At 36.8% G+C, this 18990-nt stretch overlaps 1 protein-coding gene across 7 annotated transcripts in view; it reads right to left on the bottom strand.

Annotated features, from left to right (window-relative positions):
- Positions 1 to 18990, bottom strand: part of RALYL (RALY RNA binding protein like) — a 380979-nt gene that overhangs the window by 63618 nt on the left and 298371 nt on the right. For all 7 annotated transcript variants that reach the window (XM_021387920.1, XM_021387926.1, XM_021387925.1 and 4 more), the window contains one exon: positions 14345 to 14420. In XM_021387920.1, the coding sequence (XP_021243595.1) occupies positions 14345 to 14420 (76 nt within the window). The remainder of the gene's footprint in view (positions 1 to 14344; positions 14421 to 18990) is intronic.

Genomic DNA, 18990 nt, shown 5'->3' with positions numbered 1-18990 from the left:
GGGGCAGGAAGAATTAATACTTCTAACAAATCCAGAGGATTCCAGCTTTTCATTCATGTGTAGGAAAATCATGAGTTGATTTTCTTCATAGTGTCCATTGTGATGCTGTGTTTTGTCTTTGGGAGAAAAACACACTGATGTTTTAGTTGTTGCTGAGCAGAACTGCACAGAGCTGAAAGTGATTTAACTTCTTGTCCTGCCCTCCCAGAGAGGGGGACTGAGGGGGCACAAGGAACTGGAAGGGGTCAGAATGAGGACAGCTGACCTAAGCTGGCCTAAGGGATGTTCCATAACATCTGATATCATGCAAAAAAACTTTAAAAACTGTGGGGAGTTGGCTGGGCAGGCAGCTGCTATTCGGTGACTCAGCATCAGTTAGTGGGCAGTGAGCAATTGTTTTCTGCATCACTAGTTTTGTAAATATAAATTATATTATCATTACTATTGTTATTTTCCTTTCTTCTTCCTTTTCTGTCTTAGTAATTTGTTTTTATTTCAACCCACAAATTCTATGTTTTTTTTTTTCCCACTTCTCTTCCTTATCCCAATGGGAGAAGGGAGTGAGTGAGTGATGGTATGGTGCTGAGCTGCTGGCTGGGTTAAAACAAAGCAATATGCCTTATCTCACATAAGTAATATTATTTCATGCAAATGCCATACTATCTACTGAGATTGAAATAGCCATCACTGGCCCTTTCTCCCTCCCTTCCTTCCTTCCTCCCTTCCTTCATACCTCCTTTTCTTCCTTCCTTCCTCCCTTCCTCCCTTCCTCCTTTGCTTTTCATTTATAATAGTTTCTGTAACTTAAAGTAATTTTAATACAAGTTAATTTTCCCAGATTTCAGTACCTGTTGTCAGATAGAAATAGAGAAGAAGCTCATTGTATCTTCTGAAACTGCCATAAATAGCATAATAGATGATAATAAGTGTTATTAAAGGAGTACTGTCATATTTTGGAATAAATAAATATGCAACCAGCTGTATTGAAGATCTGATCTGTCAAAAGTGTTTCAAAAGCAGAGCACTGGCAAGGATAATTTACAGCTTTGTGTTCATTTTTACCAGTGCTTTTAATGAATTTAACAGTGAAAATAATTTAAATAACTTCTTGAAGCATCATTTTTTCACCAAGGCCATAAGGAAAAAATTGCACCCTAAAATAAAGTAATCTTCCAATATATTTGTAGCTGTTGTGTATTTCATACATTATTTCTGGTGATGTAGATACTAGAGTTGGTCCATATAAGACTGCATGGTTGTAGCACTCTGTGTGTCTGTGATTTCCGTATGGTTCAGTCTGCACTAATGCAGTTCTTCTGCATTTAATATGCTGCAAGAATGAGATGACTTTAAGCTTTTTGGAGTTTTGAATGGAAAGGGATGGAATATTTGGCTTCTGTTAAAAAAAAATATTGAAAATGTCACTGACTATTTATGCAGTACATTTTATTTAGCACATTCTACTTATTACCTAAGCCCATAATAAGGTAATAAGGTAATGTCAGAGCACTTTGTGCAGGAAAATAATTTTAAGGGACTTCTAGCATGGGATACTGTCTTTGGTACCCAATGTGAAACTAAGTTAGCATGATGGCACCGTGCACTGAAAATCAGATCAAACATAATGGAAGTTTTCAAAGTCAGCCTGAGATTATGCAAGATATGTCCTTCTGAATTCTTCTGCCATATTTTTTTACACCTGACCAAAGTTATGTAGATCCCTGAACAAAACCTGGATCTTGTCACATGATTTCTAACCAACAAATTCTCGACATATGTACAAACTGAATAAAAAGTAGCATTCAATACAGAAAGGAAGTGCTTTCAAGGGACTGATTCTTCCCTCTGATAACTTTCATAACATCAAGAAGCTAGGATGAAAACATTAGCTGGCATACACAAAAGTTGGTTTCAATATACCAATAAAATTGCACTTTGTTAAGCTGTACCATGAGTATGTTATTGTCCTAGAATATAGGATGGGGACTGTGGGAGGGAGGGCAGAAGCAGAAGCATGGAGAAGAAAAGTAGAGGAAGTAGCTTCCAGTACTTATTAGTAAGTGACCTAAATTGTAGGCAGTAAGAAGAGAGGAAAATACAAAATCTCCAAGAATTATGAAGTTTGGACTGATGTAATATTTCCAGAGAGCTAGAACTGGAAAGGATCATCATATCGATCTAATAGTCCATACTTCAGGTAAGAATCTTCCTGGCTCTGATTCCCTTCCCCAGCTGAAAACATACTCAATTTGGTACCTTTGTTCCAATAAGCAAAGGAAACATACTCAAGAATGAAAGGAACTCCACGTCACTGCTGTCAGTATTAATTCGCTTTTCCTGTGATATGCTAATACATTTTGCAAAAATCTATACTCTCAGAAAAAGAAAGAATTTTGAAAAAAGTGTAGTGGTGTACTTAGATATCTACCTTAAAGTCTTCTTTCTGATGGCTTTAATCAATTTTTGCATGAAGTTCATGTCACCTGACCCTCTTCTGCTCTGAATCAGAACATTCAAGTCAATATGATTAGGTCTAAAAATGTCTGGAATTAGTTCATCATGGTGGGCTGAACAAAATAGCGTTGACAGATCTAATGCACACAATCAATACTATACTGCACAGATATTTGTAGTCACAAATAGATGAAGGTTAATGCAGGCATTGCCTCTGAGGATCCCAAGGCTAGAGGTTTAATCTCCTTTTCCCTCAATGACACTACTAACACTTTAAAGTAGTTACTGGAAGGGCAATATTTTGACAGTGTATGATTCATGTTTGTCATGCTTTTTCCTAGAGTAATCTCACTCTTTCATGACTGAAAAATACAACACAAAGTTTCATGCCAGTAGATATCATAAATTGCTCATTTCTTAGGACTCATAATAAATTCACACACACTTATGAATACATTTCTTATTTTTCATTAAAATACCCTCAGAACAGCAATCATAGTCTAACAAAAAGGCATGCAATGTGTAATATATTCCTTAAAAGAATAAAATTTATTTTGAAATTATGCATCGTCTGCAGCACCTAAGTATCTGCAGTATCTGGCAAGCTGGACAATATATTTTCCAACTGGGTACTCCACGAGTGGAGCATCCACTAAGAAATAAAGTTGTGGGGTAATTTCACTGCTAATAGCTCACTGAATATTAATATGCTGCTATTGTCCCTCTGTGCTGCACATAGCATAGCCTTTTATGCTATTTGTAATCTTACTCAAAAATGCATTTTCTCTTAAACTAAAATCTTTTTTTCTGATATTATTCTTAAGACTAAAATATATTATAAATTGCAGCCCCTCATTTATCCAGCCTTCCTTATGTATTCACAGAAATCTAAATCTGTAATCCAGTGCCATATTTCTATGGCTGTTTGCAAGCCACCTAAGCTGCACCCTTGCAGTATATCAGCATCTCCCAAACCAAACAGCGTATACAATTCCACACAATTAGAGGCATTACTTTACATGAGAACTAAAGTCTCATTAAGAGCCCAAAATATGGTGCTCAGAAGCACAGCCTTTTCCTACATCTCTGATTACTGCTCCAATTAAAGGCTTACTACATTCTTAAGATGAAGAGTTCTGCTGTTTGTTTGCCATGTTAGGAAAGGTCCTGCTCTGTTCTCTGTCAAGAACACTTTTTCACTTTTAAGGCTTCTCTAATGTTAAGACAATTACCAAAAAACAGTGGTTGCAAAATGAGATACTATTTGTCTGATATCTGCCTCATCAAAACATGAATGCAGAAAAATTACCGTTGTTTCTATTTCTGATTTTTCTTTATATGATGCAGGTACTATCCTTTTTCTTTTTAAGATAACAGAAGCACAGTTGAGTATCTACAGAAGGCATCATTTTTTTCTGCTAGTAAACAATGAACCCAAATTCTGCTTATTTCTTAAAATAAATGTAAAAAGCCATGAAGTATTAAGGGGTGGAAATCTCACATATGGCTAGGATGGGATCTGGGCTCAGACTGTCAAGATTTAAACAGAATGGATGGCTAAATGTACTATTTCTGTTTGCCTGCATGCAAAATCATCAGTGGTCTGGATCTTTTAGGAATTTACTTCTTGAGTTATCTGTCAAAGATTGTTCAGTTTTATTAGCAGCACAAACACTTGTATAAGAAAGGAGGCTTAGTAATTTCAATCTTCAAATTCAAAAAGTAGTGAATATATTTTCTGTTCCACTTAAGTATAAACAGTGAGAAAAACATGAAAAAAATAAGATAGTTACACAGTTAATTACTTTTGCTATGGTATACTGCTTCAGGTTTCAGAGAAGATAAAAAAAAGGCAAGAAAGAAGATTAAAGACCAGACAAAAAAAAGCAATAATAGGAGAACTAGCTATTCTTCTACAAACTTGGTAAACTCTGAGCATGAATGTGATTACAGTGCCTGGGCTTTTGTGGAAGAAAACATCAGCCATGTGATACCATATATCACCATCTGCAAGGGGACAAGTACTGAGCTTGGAAAAAGGAATGCACATCTTTTGCAGATGTGTGTAAATAGGTGTCATTGGTTTCCTCTAACAAAGAGAAAAAATAAATTGCAAAAAGACTGGAAGTCTAAGGAGTAACTTGGCAGATGGGAACAAAGGTGAGCGCTTGTCTTACTGTATGTGCAAGACCATCTTTCAAGTCAAGATCATAGTTTAAAATCTCTGATGAAGGTGAATACAAAAAAAAAGTGAGAGCAATTGAAGGTTTATGATACATGGATGAGTGGAGAAGGAATACCTGCCCGTAGTCACTAGAGAGAGTTTATAAAAGGAAGTAAGTAGAAGTTTTATAGTAGTGAAGAGAAAGAAAAAAAAAATAAAACAGCCTTATTGTCCTTCTTATTAAAGTTACAACATAGTTTGGAAATAGTATGACTGAATCTATAATCCAAGATGACAAGTGCATTTGATAGATTTAGATCTCTTGATCATTTCTCTATCTATGATTTGTCTTCAAGATTTTCTGGTATATTTCTAAGATTCTCCCCACTCTTCCCTCGATGAAGTTATTAGGTTCTGAACATTCATGCCTGGATCATGTGAAAGAGCAAACTTGTGCCCCTATCTGGCTCTCCCAACTCTTTTGATCACCTGGATTTGTTCACTAAACAGCTCTGTGACCAAACAGACTGCAGTTACACTGACATCACTGAGAAACACAGAGCTGTATGTATGGCCAGTGGCATCCTGGCTTGTATCAGAAATAGTGTTGCCAGCAAGAGCAGGGAAGTGATCATCCCTCTGTACTCAGTGCTGGTGAGACTGCACTTTGAGTTTGTGTTCAGTTTTGGGCCCCTCACTGCAAGAAAGACATCGAGGCCATGGAGCATGTCCAGAGAAGGGCAGTGAAGGTGGTGAGGGGTCTGGAGCACAGGCCTTATGAGGAGCAGCTGAGGGAGCTGGGGTTGTTCAGTCTGGAGAAGAGGAGGCTCATGGGAGACGTTATTGCTCTCTATAATTACCTGAAGGGAGGCTGTGGTGAGGTGGGGACAGGACTCTTCTCCTTAGCGATAGGACAAGAGGGAATGGTCTGAAGTTGCACCAGGGGAGATTCAGGTTGGATATTAGGAGAAATTTCTTCTCTGAAAGAGTGGTTGGGCACTGGAATGGGCTGCCCGAGGAGGTGATGTAGTCACTGTCCGTGGGGATGCTCAAGAAATGCTTAGATGTTGTACTAAGGGACATAGTTTAGTGGGGGAAACATTAGTGGTAAGTTGGTGGTTGGACTGGAGGATCTTGGAGGTCTTTTACAATCTTGATGATTCCATGATTTCATGATTCTGTGTGTTCACAGAATCACAGAATTGTAGGGGTTGGAAGGATCCTCTAGAGATCATCAAGTGTTGCCTTCCATCAATAGAGAATTTTCCCCTGAATTATTATGACAGCTATTTGACATGTTGTGGTTTTTTTTCCCCTTGAAAATAAGCAAAAATTTAGCCCAGATGAGATCACTGGAACCACTGTAGCATTTTATCTGTGTCTTTTAACATTTTTAATGTCATTGAGAATGCTAATTTATTCACACAGGTAAAATTTTTACTAAACTTGCTGTGAGTTGTGAGAATTTCAGAATAAATGATCAACTATTTTCCTGTAAAAGAGTGAATGCTTCAATTGTGATCTCTGAGAACATTATTTGAAGAAATTAAAGTAAACTATGTTTTGTCAGGCTTAAAATTATCTCAATTTAAACTTTAATTTAAACTTCAGTCTTTTTTTCAGGAGAACCACAAAGCAACAGTCAGCTCAGACTTATCCCACTGCATTGAAACAAAATACCTTACATTATGAAGGAAAGTAATCAAGGGCATTAAGAAGATATATTTATATAAAAAAGAAGTACTTTACATTTACTCAAAAGAGATAGCAAACCATGTAATTTCAATACGATGCATTCATCAAAAAATTATATTACATAAGCATAAGTAACTTTTTTTTTAAATTTGTAAAAAAATCCTAAAAATTGAGAGGCATAATCACATTTTAATGCCATTGTAAAGTATCAGAAAATAATTGATCAGGTTTATTTTCTGTTGGTTGTACTGTGCCTCTAGGTTCTTGTAAGCCAACAATAAAAATGAAACAAAAATGCAATAAGAGAAAGAAGGAATAAAGAAGAATGTTATAACAAATCTAGAACAATATTCAATCAAGAAAGGTCCTTATGCCTGCAGTTATTTTTATTACATCCCAGTACAGCATATAGTTAATATACTGCCAACGGCACACTACAGAAAGCATTATGCAAAATACTGCAGTATTCAAACAGAATAGTAATGCTTGTTTGGCACAGAACTTTTTGAGTTTAGGTTATGTTTTCAAAGGTGAGGAATGATCTTAAGAAGACTTCTTCCCCGGAAGAGGTGATCACGTTGCCAGTCACTCTGCCTTTCACACTTTCTCCTGATATGAAGAATGCCCAGGAGTGCTCAGGACAACATATGGAAATAATGGATGGCTTTGAGGATTGAAAGACATACCACATACTAAAAAAAATATCTTAATATACATCTGAGAAATGGACAGAAAGTAGAGAAAGGCTGTAAGCAATTCTTTAAGCCTCTGGTATGAAATAAAACTGCAAACCTAAAGAATATGCAAGATGTGCAGCATAATCTAAGCAGTTTTGTGACGGGTATTATAAAAATAAAATGTACTGAGGAAACCAACACAGTATTTTTGTCAAAAAAAAAAAACCCTCGAACTTTGATATTAAAAGCATAATAACATGCTGTCAATAAAAGGATATCCCTTTCCAGTATACTAATACTAGACTTCTGAATAAACTAATTTCCTCCACAGGCCACAAAACTTATGCAATTGTAAAGTAAAGGTTGTTTAATTTGGCTAACTAGTAGTATGTTAAATCAAGCATGCTGAATACACATTTCAATTGCATTATAGGGAGAAGTGGATGGGAATGGGAAATGACTCCGCATTTTAATGCCACCCAGAGAGAACTGAAATTTCAGAGAGCACCTTCTAAAGAACATGCCCTCCAGGGGCACCTTTGCCAGGGCTACAGATGGGTAGTGCCACGAGAAGCCCACTAGCACAGGGTGGAGATCAGGCCAGCTGAGGCAACATAAGACAAGTTCACTCAGTATTTCCTTCCACTAAATTCATCCCACTCCTTGTCTCATTCCAGGGCAGGCCTCAGCCTCGTGGATCCCCAGCTCAGAGGCTTCATTACCAGCCAACAGTGGGAATACTGGGAGGAGTAGATCTTGAATAACTCTTCACTAGGCCTTCAAGATGTATCTCTGATGCTAGATCAGTTCTGCTTATGTGGCTTTACGGGGAAGCTTGGAGTGTGGCATAGGGGAGGGGAAACTTGTTATGTACAATGACTCCCAGATAAATCAATTTTTGAAAGCTTTGTTAATCAACTAGAATACTAAATTGTGTTGAGCAAGGAGAGTGAACAGACTCCCCTACAGTGCTCAGTAACTTATGTTCCCACTTTACTTCCAAATCTTAGTCCCCTGCTTCCCTACATTATACAAGCATTAATTCACTCTTTGCAGGGGTTGTTCTTGGCACACAAACTAGTTTTTTCAGCAAGCAGACTTGGATGTAATTTGGGACAGTTTGCTCCCAGCTCCCTCCAGCTAGTACTAGTGACACCACATTAGATTTGGCACTGTGTAACCAACACAGTCTCCAGCAGTTCTCTCCTTTCACCTCACACATCTCGTGTCTGCAGCAGCCATAAACATTTTCAGGCCTCTAAAGCTTTCAGACCGTGTATTTAACGCCTTGAAAAAATGGTGGAGGATGAAAATGAAAAATAAATAGCTAAAAGAATATTTTATGATGTAGAGAAATGAAATACCAATCCATTTGATTATTTATTTAGTTTAATTCTATGTTGGTATAGTGGGGCATATATTGAGGAACAAAAGAGTAAGCGGGCTTTCATATATTGACAAAGACTGCTTAGTGAAATACTGATCAAAACACCAGAAAATTAGAAAGACATTGTCTGCTTGTTTACCATAAAAAACTGATTTAATATGTCAGCATCTTTAATCTTCACCTTGGGTTTTAAAGATATGAAGATTGGCCAGTATACTTAACTACTGCTTGAGGCTAGACCTAAGTAACAAGCTGTAAAATAATTTTGAGATGCAGATTTGTCTGGCTTCAGGTTTTCTGCAGTAGTATTTTTGCTAAAAATGGAAATTCATAACAATTTTGAACCTTCTGGGATTTAGGTTCCTCCTCACATATTGAACAGCAATGCAAAACAGGAGGAACACTGCTGGAGCTCACAATTATGTTAGATTTAAGCAGATTCCTGAGCACTATCCTAAGCATATATGTAGTTTTTTCAGAAAGTATGCTTAAAGTTAATAATGTGTTTCCCGTCTTTCTAAAGCAAAACCTACATTTTTCTGTTCTCTGACTATTGGAGAATGATAACATCAGCCTGCTCAAACACTGCTTCAGTCCCACACCTGCATTCCTGGACAGCATCTCTGCATTTCTCCCAGGTCACTGTTGCTACTTCCACCTTTTGTATACCTCTTTTACATGTTTTAATTTATTCAGAAACCTTTTGTTCATCCATGAAGGCCACCTGTCAACTTTGTTTGGTTTCAGGTTTGTCAGGACCGTTCTTAAACTTGAAGGAGGTGTCAGCTAGTTCTCCTGGACTCGTCTTCTTGCTGCGCCTGCCTCTTGTGGGATTATTCCAGGCAGGCCAAGTCTGCTTTTTAGAAATCAAGGGTTGTGATCAATGACATCTTTTCCTGGTAGGAGTTAGGCTTTGAAATTACATATAAGGAGAACATAAGGAAATAAATTCTAGTCCAACTGAAGTGAATGGCAAAACTTTCTGCTAACTTTATTATGTCCATGATGTCCTTTAAATTCTTAGTGTTATTCTTAATTTTGTCCTTTTTTTTCTTTCTTTTTTTTTTTTCTATCAACTGTTTCAGGAATGGTAGCAGAAATAAATACAAAAAAAGAATTACAAGTGAAATAAGAAAGAAAGGAGAGCTTGAGTATGTGAATGAGCTTATGTAAGCATCAAAGAGGAAATGATAGACTTACATGTCTTACATCTAATTCATACAGCTGAAAAATTTGTGAGTCTGGCATTTCGGTTCATATTAAAGTTTACATATGTGAGATTGAATGAAATTATTCCCACAGAGATTATAAAACTAGAAAGGTAAGAAAGAGAATTCTGTTTCTGAATTGAAGCACATACAAATGTTCCAATACCACTTCTGACAGAAGTAGATGAAGGTCTTGCACGTGGGCCATGGCAACCCCCACTACCAATACAAGCTGGAGGATGAAAGAATTGAGTGCAGCGCTGCTGAAAAGGACTTGGGGGTACTGGTGGAGGGGAAGCTGAACATAAGCCAGCAATGTGCCCTTGCAGCCCAGAAAGCGAACTGTGTCCTGGGCTACACCAAAAGAAGTATGGCCAGCAGGGCGAGGGAGGTGACCCTGTCCTTCTACTCCGTACTGGTGAGGCCTCACCTGGACTACTGCATCGAGATGTGGAGTCCTCAGTACAAAAGAGACATGGACTTGCTGGAGCACATCCAGAGAAGGGCCACAAAAACAATTCAAGGGATGGAACACCTCTCCTGTGAGGACAGGATGAGAGAGCTGGGGTACTTAGCCGGGAAAAGAGAAGGCTCTGAAGTGACCTGAGAGTGGCCTTTCAATATCTCAAGGTGGGCTGCAAGGAAGAAGAGGACAGACTCTTTAGCAGGGTCTGTGGTAATAGGACAAGGGGAAATGGTTTCACACTAAAAGAGGAGAGATTTAGATTGGAAATAAGGAAAAAGTCTTTTACTGTGAAGGTGGTGAGGCACTGCAACAGGTTGCCTAGAGATGTGGTGGAAGCCCTGTCCCTAGAGACATTCAAGGTCAGGTTGGATCAGACTCTGAGCTACCTGGACTAGCTGCAGATGTCCCTGCTCATTGCAGAGAAGTTGGACTAGGTGAGCTTTAAAGGTCCCTTCCAACTCTAAGGATTTTATGATTCTATGACTTGGAAACTTTAGCAAATTATGTTGTATAATGCATCATAGGATATCACACATCTGAGAATACCACATAGCTGACACAAACAGATCCAGAAAGCACACTGATGGTAACTTCTTCATACAAGCAGTAAGAGAGCCAACTAGAAAAGGCACCCTCCTGGATTTGTTGCTTGTAAAGAGAGAGTCTTGCAAGTGAACTGGCGATTTGTGGCCACCTTCGCCTCAGTGACCATGAAATAGTTGAGTTTAAAACCTTTGACAACAGGTGGAAAACTGCCATAAAAATCCCTTGGATATGGGGAGCGCAGATTTCAGGCTGCTCAAAGAATTGGCTAGTCCCCTCTGCTTCTATTTTTGAAAATATTGTGGTTCATCAGTTCTGTGATGAATCACCTCTTACCATCACAGGAACAGTCAGTACTGAAGTGTTAAAAGTGAGAGGTGCAGAAAGTCAGCTTGGCTGAACAGGGATCTTCTAGAGCTTAGGTGGAAAGTGTATGGACATTAGAAGAGAGGTCAGATGGCATGGGAGGACTTCAGAGATGTTCTCTGTAGGGAGAAAATTTGTGTAGCCAAAGATCAACTGGGATTGAAGCTGGCCAGTTCTGTTTGGAACAACAAAAAGTTTCTTGAACATGCTTCTGCAAACAGCATAGGGCCAGAGTCAAAGCTTGTTTAAATGACAGTATAGCACATCTACTGTTTCCTCTTTACCCACTATATCTGCTGTCTTATTAAAGAAAGAAATTCTTTTGATTCAACATTTCCTCCTGATAATTCTGATGGATTTTTTACCATCTCGCTGTCCTCTAGGTGTTGATATATCGACAGTTTAGTATTTTTTTTCTAGTACATATATAGGAATCAAAGCTGGGCTGATACAATAATTTTATGGTTTCTCTTCTTAAAACATAGATGCACACTTGTTGATAGGCACTGTTATTCTACCTTATGTGACCTTCACGTGTTTTCAAAAACAATAACAGTTCACAAACAAATTCAGCTAGTTCTTTAAATTCTTTAGAGGGTGAATTTCATAACATCTCCATTGAATTCACATTCACATACTGATTATCCAATTCTTTGATTCCATCCCTCCGGTTAAAATTGATTTTCTTAAATAGCTTGTCAGTTAACCTTCTTGCTAATGCAAAAGAAGCTTTTCCTATATGATCTATTATTTTCTCTCCTTTCTTACAGAATGATAAAAAGTTACAGAATTATAAAAAAGTAGAAGTTACTCTAAAACCAGTCTTTCTTTATACTTTCATGTGCCTTAGACCTTCCGGTTTCTTGTTAGAAAAAAGCCAACATGCTCATGGAACTGAACTGAGTGCTGCAGTTAATACGACAGAAGGAAATGATGCCATCCAAAGGGACCTGGACACACTTGAAAAGTGGATCCACATGAACCTAATGAGGTTCAACAAGGCCAAGTGCAAGGTATTGCACATGGGTAGCATCAGTCTGAGATAAGTCTATAGACAAGGTGGAAGAACTAATTAAGAGTAGCCCTGTGGAGAAGGACTTGGGGGTCCTGGTGGATGAAAAGCGTGATGCAAGTCAAGAGTGTGCAGTTGCATCCCGGAGAGCCAACTGTATCCTGGGCTTCATCAAAAGAGGCAACGGGACTTTATTCAGCCTATAGAAGAGAAGGCCTCATTGTGGCCTTCCAGTACTTCAAAGAAGCTAATAATCAGGAGAGAGACTGAGTTTTTACATGGTCTGATAGTAACAGAACAAGGGGCAATGTTAGTGGGAAATTTTTTACTCAGAGAATGGTGAGGCACTGGTACAAGTTGCCCAGAGTAGTTATGGATGCCCTATTCCTGAAGTTGTTCAGCGCCAGGTTGGATGGGGCCCTGGGCAACTTGATCTAGAGGCTGGTAACCCTGCCCATAGCAGGAGGTTGGAACTAGATAATTTTTAAGATCTCTTCCAACCCAAGCCATTCAATGATTCTGTGATTCTGATTTTCTTTTTCTCTCACTTTTAGGCATGTGGTCTTGTTTCCACATTTTGTGCATTTTCTTTTCACTTTTCAGGATTTTAAAAAATCTTGATGGTTACATATTGTTCTTTATTCTACTCCTTCTATTTTTTTTCTACCTTATACACAGTATATGCAATTTTTAATGCACTTCTTTTATTATTAACATTTTTTTCCCACTTATCATATCTTGAACTCATTGAAGTCTGTCTTTCCTGAAATCCACTGTCCTTTTTCTACTTCTTACAGTCCTCCCTTTTCAGAGTGAATATTTTGTTAATTTTTAACCAGTGCTCATTGTCATGGATCTGGAGTGCAAAATCTGTAGTTTTTCCCACTTTTAGGGGAAGTGGTGTTTATTGAGCAGCAGTGCCTTCTGCGTGTCTATCAATCTCTCTAAAAATGTTTAATTGTTTGATTTTTTAAATTTTATTTTTTTTAAGAAAGGTAGGGGTTTCTTCAGGTTTGTACAAGCTGTATATATAAAAAAGTCATCTGAGAATAGGAAAAAGACACTATCAGTGACTTCTGGAACACGTGAGGATGAAGTCCAGTCTTGTTAGAAATTGGTTCTCACCCTTGACACACTAATCAATGAGAAACCAGTACTTTTGCTCTGAAATTATTAGTTATTTCGCCAGCAAATACAAAGACACAAGAATTGAGCCACAGTCAGGCAATAAAGCTTAAGGATTAAAAATTGAAATAGCAGTCATTTTTAAAAACAGAGCCAAATAAATTATTGATTGTAGCTGCAGAAGTGAGGACTTTAATAAACAGATCACAAAACACACTGGTATTCCTGTCAGTAGTTTTTGTAAACGACAGTTTTGTAATTTTATTGTATACTTCTTTATAATTTTGTTAAATGCTGCATTTTCATATGGCCTAAAGTCTACCTCTCTTTTCCGTTGCTTCCATTTTCCCTTCAGAAAATGTAGAGGGAGTTGTGGGATGAAAAATTAAATAAGCATTACGTACACAAATAAATACAATCTATATACATTTTTCTAATGCAACACATCTTTAAATTTAAAGCTTGAATTTTAGGCTGAGCACTGGGTTTGATCTTACAGCATCTAATGTTCACTGAGCCCAGTGTCACTGACTTTGTTGTCCCTGGAAAAGAACTCATGCAAGGTGACCGCATTCTACTGACTTATCATAAAGGAATGTCATTGCCAAACATCTTTTAAAATAGCTTTTTAGTACATTAATAGTCTGCATGTAATACTTCTTGCAACTTAAAGCTGCAACCCCTTCTTTGTTATTGTCTTTCCATGGGCAGATATTTATTCTGTGAATACTGGAGAGTGAGGGATCAGCTTTTTGGCCTCCATAAAATTAAGGTATTTTCATTAAGAATTTTTTTTTCAGCAAACAGAAATTTTCTTTGTTTTTCCAATCAAAAGAGGGGCACTGTTTACACACTGTGATAATGTCACCTAAGTATCAGTCAGGAATTTTGTTTGCTGGGCCAGTTCCTCATTGGTGCCATTTAGGTTTTTTTTGCTATGAGCATCAAATAGACTGTCTTTCTCTCCGGAAGTTAGAACGCTACTCTAGGTAGATTCAATAGATGCACATAGTGTCAGACTGACTCTTTTGCTTGCATTCAGAAACTTTTGGTGTGTACAAGAGCTTGATTATATTTCATATGAAATCAAACCATGAATGGGGAAAAAATCCTTTGTCTAGCTCATGTGTTACACAGTGGCATTGCTGGATATATTTGGAAAAACTAAACAAAATAAACATTTCAGTTTACCATAATTCTTCTAATAAATTTGATTTGTAGCATGTTAAGGGTGAAATCTAACTTACCTGTAAAGTGCTGAAAGTGGACGTTTGTTGCCAGGTTTTGGTCTGTACGGTTTTGGTTCTCCTGCCATGTTGATATCTGAAAGCATACATTTGAAATCCATCAGCCAGAGGTTTGGAAGGTGGAAACACTTTGCAAAGGCACCCTCAAAACAATGGAAATGATCAACAGACATTGAAAATGGATAGCATATTTAAAATCCCTATCTAGTTTTTACCACTTTTAAATTGATACTATAAAGCTTTCCTAAATATTCTAACTGCAGTGACCGAGGAATTTTAGGCAAAATGTCATTTACTGGTAAGAGAGAAATGACATTTTTTACAAACACGAGATTCCACTCGTGAAGGTGAAGTCTCCTGAAGCTATTACAGAAACTTGAATGGTAACTTAAATGTAGAGACAAATGATGAATTCAAGTCAAATATTGTTTTGGAGGGCAGCAGTGGTTATGGAGAGTTGTTCTTTAAGATCTTGAAAATGTAGACTGATCTTTAACTGGCACTTCGCTATCTACCCAAAAAAAGTTTTCAAAATTAAATAAAATATTATGCATTTTCTACATTTTTTTTTTATTCTTCTGAATATCAAAACATACCGTCTTTAAAATTTTCATGGGGCAAGAGAGTATCTGTTCTTGCACATACCTTATCTTAGGTAAGTATCCATAATTCTCAGCACCAGAAATCTTGTGCATATATATATATATATTTAATTCATTTATATTATACCTGTGTATTTATCACTGAAACATAAAAATACATGATACTTATATATATATTAGTCATCCTGGATGTCAAATTCTTCCCTTCTTTTGAATCATACTCAGAGATATACACCAGGAAATATACATCCATCATTTGGAATGCTAGTAATAATTACCCATAGAGAAATAAATGTAGAGAGGCCCTTTAGTGAAGAATGCCTTGCCTGAGGTTGGAAAGTTGTCAATATAAATATAAATCTATATTAAAAAGCACCCGGGTGTTGTACAATCAACTTTACAACAAATTTCATGGATAAAGTAAAATTTCTGATCAGGAAACAAATTTCGTGCCATCTGAGTGATGCTACAGCTACAACTCTGCTTGGTTTCACTGAGATATGAAAGGGTAACATTCAACAAAATCAGGAAATCAGAAGTTATTTCAGTGTTAAATTGCTGTGACAGAACAATATATACCATTTACCATGGAATCACACAGTGATAAAGACTTCTGAGAAAGCACATATTCTTGCAAAGCCTGTGCTTAATCCAAAACTGAAAGTAGTAGAGGGAAAAGTAAAGTAGAAAACTGAGGTGTTGAATGAGAAAGCATCACTGCAGAGTGCAATGATATTAAAAAACCAAACATTTTTATTTATGTTGTTCTCTACCTCAAAAGCTGCAGTAAAAGCCTGAGACTGATGACGGACTGGATAATTTTATTTTGCACAAAGTAGGAAAAAAAAAATCCATCTGATATTTTCTAGTAATCAGAAACACTGAAATGAAAAATGTTCATCAGATTTTTTTTGAAAGTGGACATTTTTCCATTGGAAGTATTATGCTTCAAATGTTAAAATAATTTTAAATGTATTTTCCATTTAAATTCAATATTTTGAGATAAACCAACACATATTTAAAATTAAAAAATGTCCTGAAATGAAAAGTTTCCTATAAAACATATGCATATGTCCATAAAAAACATTTTGGAATCAATCCAACAGTACTTCATTCTAGTGTATTATAGAATGTATTAATCTTACATCATATTCTTCCATAAAACATTACATTCTTGTTTTACTTGTCTCTCTGAATCAGGATGAATATTGGAGATAGTTTTCATGCTTTCTTAAACTGCTTTCCTGTCATTAATTTTAAACAAGTGCTTTATTAAACATACATAAATCTCCCACTTCCATGATTGTTAAAAATTCAGCTATGATTCCCATATTTAAAATAACATGAATTCTAATGTTGGCCCAACAAAGCAAATATCAAGCATTTGTTGAAAGTCACAGGGGAATTTTGATAGCTGTTTTACATTTCCATTGGCTCCTGGAAATAACAAAATTGGAATAAAAATTTAATCTTGTGACCTTTGCAGTAATTAGACCTTTCCACACTATTTTAATATGTCAGCTTTAAGGTCATTGGCTTTATTGACTTTCAACATCTACTACTAAAACTAGGACAGATTTTTGAGAGAAAAAAAAAAAAGTAGAATTGTAATCTGTTCTTGGGAAATTCCTGAGGCTATAGGATACATCTTCACATACCTTCCATGTCTATCATCTGCTTCTTTTTCAGAGACACAGGCCAGGTCATTACTCTTAGGTATATGAACATTAAAGAGCTTTCAAAACTTGTTCACACCCTTCTAGAAGAGATCAATCCTGTTTTGATGATTATTCTTGTAGACATACCTTTGCAGGTCTATAGCATCTACTTTTTACCAAAGTTCGCCACATGTTTGCTTTATTTTAATCAAATACTGTTGGAAAAGTAACATTGTAAGAAAACACAGAATCAGTTATGATTCCCTTGCACTTAAATAAATCTCTAAAGATATTAGCAGAAAACACTGAACTATGTTACACGAATAGTAATAGCCAGAATTTCTCTTTAACACAAGAAATATTTCATAGTAAAGCTATGCACATGGGGATTTTGTCTTAAAATGAAACTGAATGAATGTCTCTGGAACTCTCTAAGCACCCTTTAGCAAGTTAAGAATGTATGTAGGAAATGGTCTGAAAAGTTAGAACAGATTTTCACCCCATTATTTTTCAGCACTATCTACTCCAACCTCAATTTTCTAACTAAGATTAGAAGTGAACCTGTCAACATTTCACAGGACAGATTATTTCTAGCCCAACTGGAAATCTAGTGAGATAACTTGTTCCCTTGCTTCATCCATCATTAGTTTCACAGCAGACATTTACATCCAGTAGGTCATAAACCATGTGTCAAACAAATTTGTTGGCTGCAGCACGGAGATTTACCTGCACTAATAATTCCACCCTGAGGAATGCAGAGAGGTATCACTCCTTATGCTGTAAAATTAGCTACTGCATTTGTAGAGGAATATGAAACAGACAACTTGACAAAGCACAGAGAGATTCACACTTCTGTATGTGTAGAGTAGCCCAGGGACTCTCACATTATTTGCTGATCATATGCTATAAATCTTCACCTACAGAATAATATTAAGATATCAGTGCTGAAATTCAAAATATTAGGGGATCACTATGAATAGGAAGGTGTCTGCAAACAATTGCGATGCAGTAGCCTGCTCTTTCTGTGCTTTCAGAATCAAATGTGATTACTTCCCGTATTAAAAGGAATGTCTCTTCAGTTCTATATGTTTAGGAAAGGCTAGATAAGGTATGAGACCTAGATTTCATTCAAGATTTTGTGTCATTTAGCACAATATATCTAATTTCAAACATAGTGTTTTTGTTTCTAATTATACCAAAAAGTGCCTAGCAATGAATGAGAAAAAGAAAAAGATAATAATAATATGCAAAGCATTTAGAGAGAACAATGAATGCACTCAGTGGCTACATAAATTGGTTTGATAGAGCAACTCAGCACAGCATGATTACCTTTCTCCCATCACCCTATCACCCTTTCCTACTGTAGGCTGCCTACCTCCTCTAGGCTATATAGTGGTGACCAAGAAGACTCTGGTGCATAAACCCTCCAGTTTTGGAGGGGCTGTATCAACCATTCTTGAGGCTTTGCTCATAGGTCTGCAGTTAAAGCAATTTTACAGTTCAGTCCTAAGGGCAAATGTATAGCTGCCTTTAAACAGATTTTGTAAGTATAAGCAATGATACCAAAAGTGTTGTATTCACATACTAGAAGTATTTCAGTACTCCTAAGTACAAATGTCCTTCAGATTATTTTAAAAGTATGACTGGGAAAAAAAAAGCCAATCAACCACTTCTGTTCCCAAAAACAAAGAAAAAAACCTAGAAGATTCAGCAAGCACAGGCTCAATACATGAGGCTTTCCCCTGTAAATCCAATGCTCATTTATCAGGCTACTTGTTTAGTATAAAATTAAATAGTGCCATTATCAAGCACTAGAACTCAGCTATCTATTGTACTGAATTATTAGAGTGGTTGCTGATATGACTTTTAGCCCCTGGCAACAAATTGTTGCACAACTTTCCTGTACAATTTCTGGACATAGGCAGAGAATTGACATGAACTAGGAATCACTGCTAACTGGCCTCTTAGTTGTGGGCACTTTTCAAGATAAGATCCACTGAAAGAGAACAGTCCCAAATATCTATAGTTATTGCAGAAATAGCCTCTGATGTGGGCTCCATGCCTGAGAGCTTGGGAATCAAGACCTAAACCAAAGAAAACTGTAAAGACCTCTGTAGCCAAACAGCTAATTTCCATATCCCATCAGGTGCTCTTCCACACATTCTTGTGAACAGTTGAAGACATGATCCTTGAAAACTGCCACAGTTTCTTGACTTAAAATTTTGGTTGGAAAAACCTTTTACTGAAGCGCTAGAAGCCACAACTGCATAAGAAACTGGAAAGAGAAAGAATTCATATAGTGAATGTAAAATTTATATCCAGATAGATGCAGGTTTAGGAAGAACAAAATGCATTTTCTTCTTTTTTTCACATAGCCTGAAGTATA

Source organism: Numida meleagris, chromosome 2 (genome assembly GCF_002078875.1).
Source record: "Numida meleagris isolate 19003 breed g44 Domestic line chromosome 2, NumMel1.0, whole genome shotgun sequence".
In the NCBI taxonomy this organism is placed as follows: Eukaryota; Metazoa; Chordata; class Aves; order Galliformes; family Numididae; genus Numida; species Numida meleagris.
Note: the sequence above shows the minus strand (reverse complement) of the source record. Positions and strands in the feature narration are given on the sequence as shown.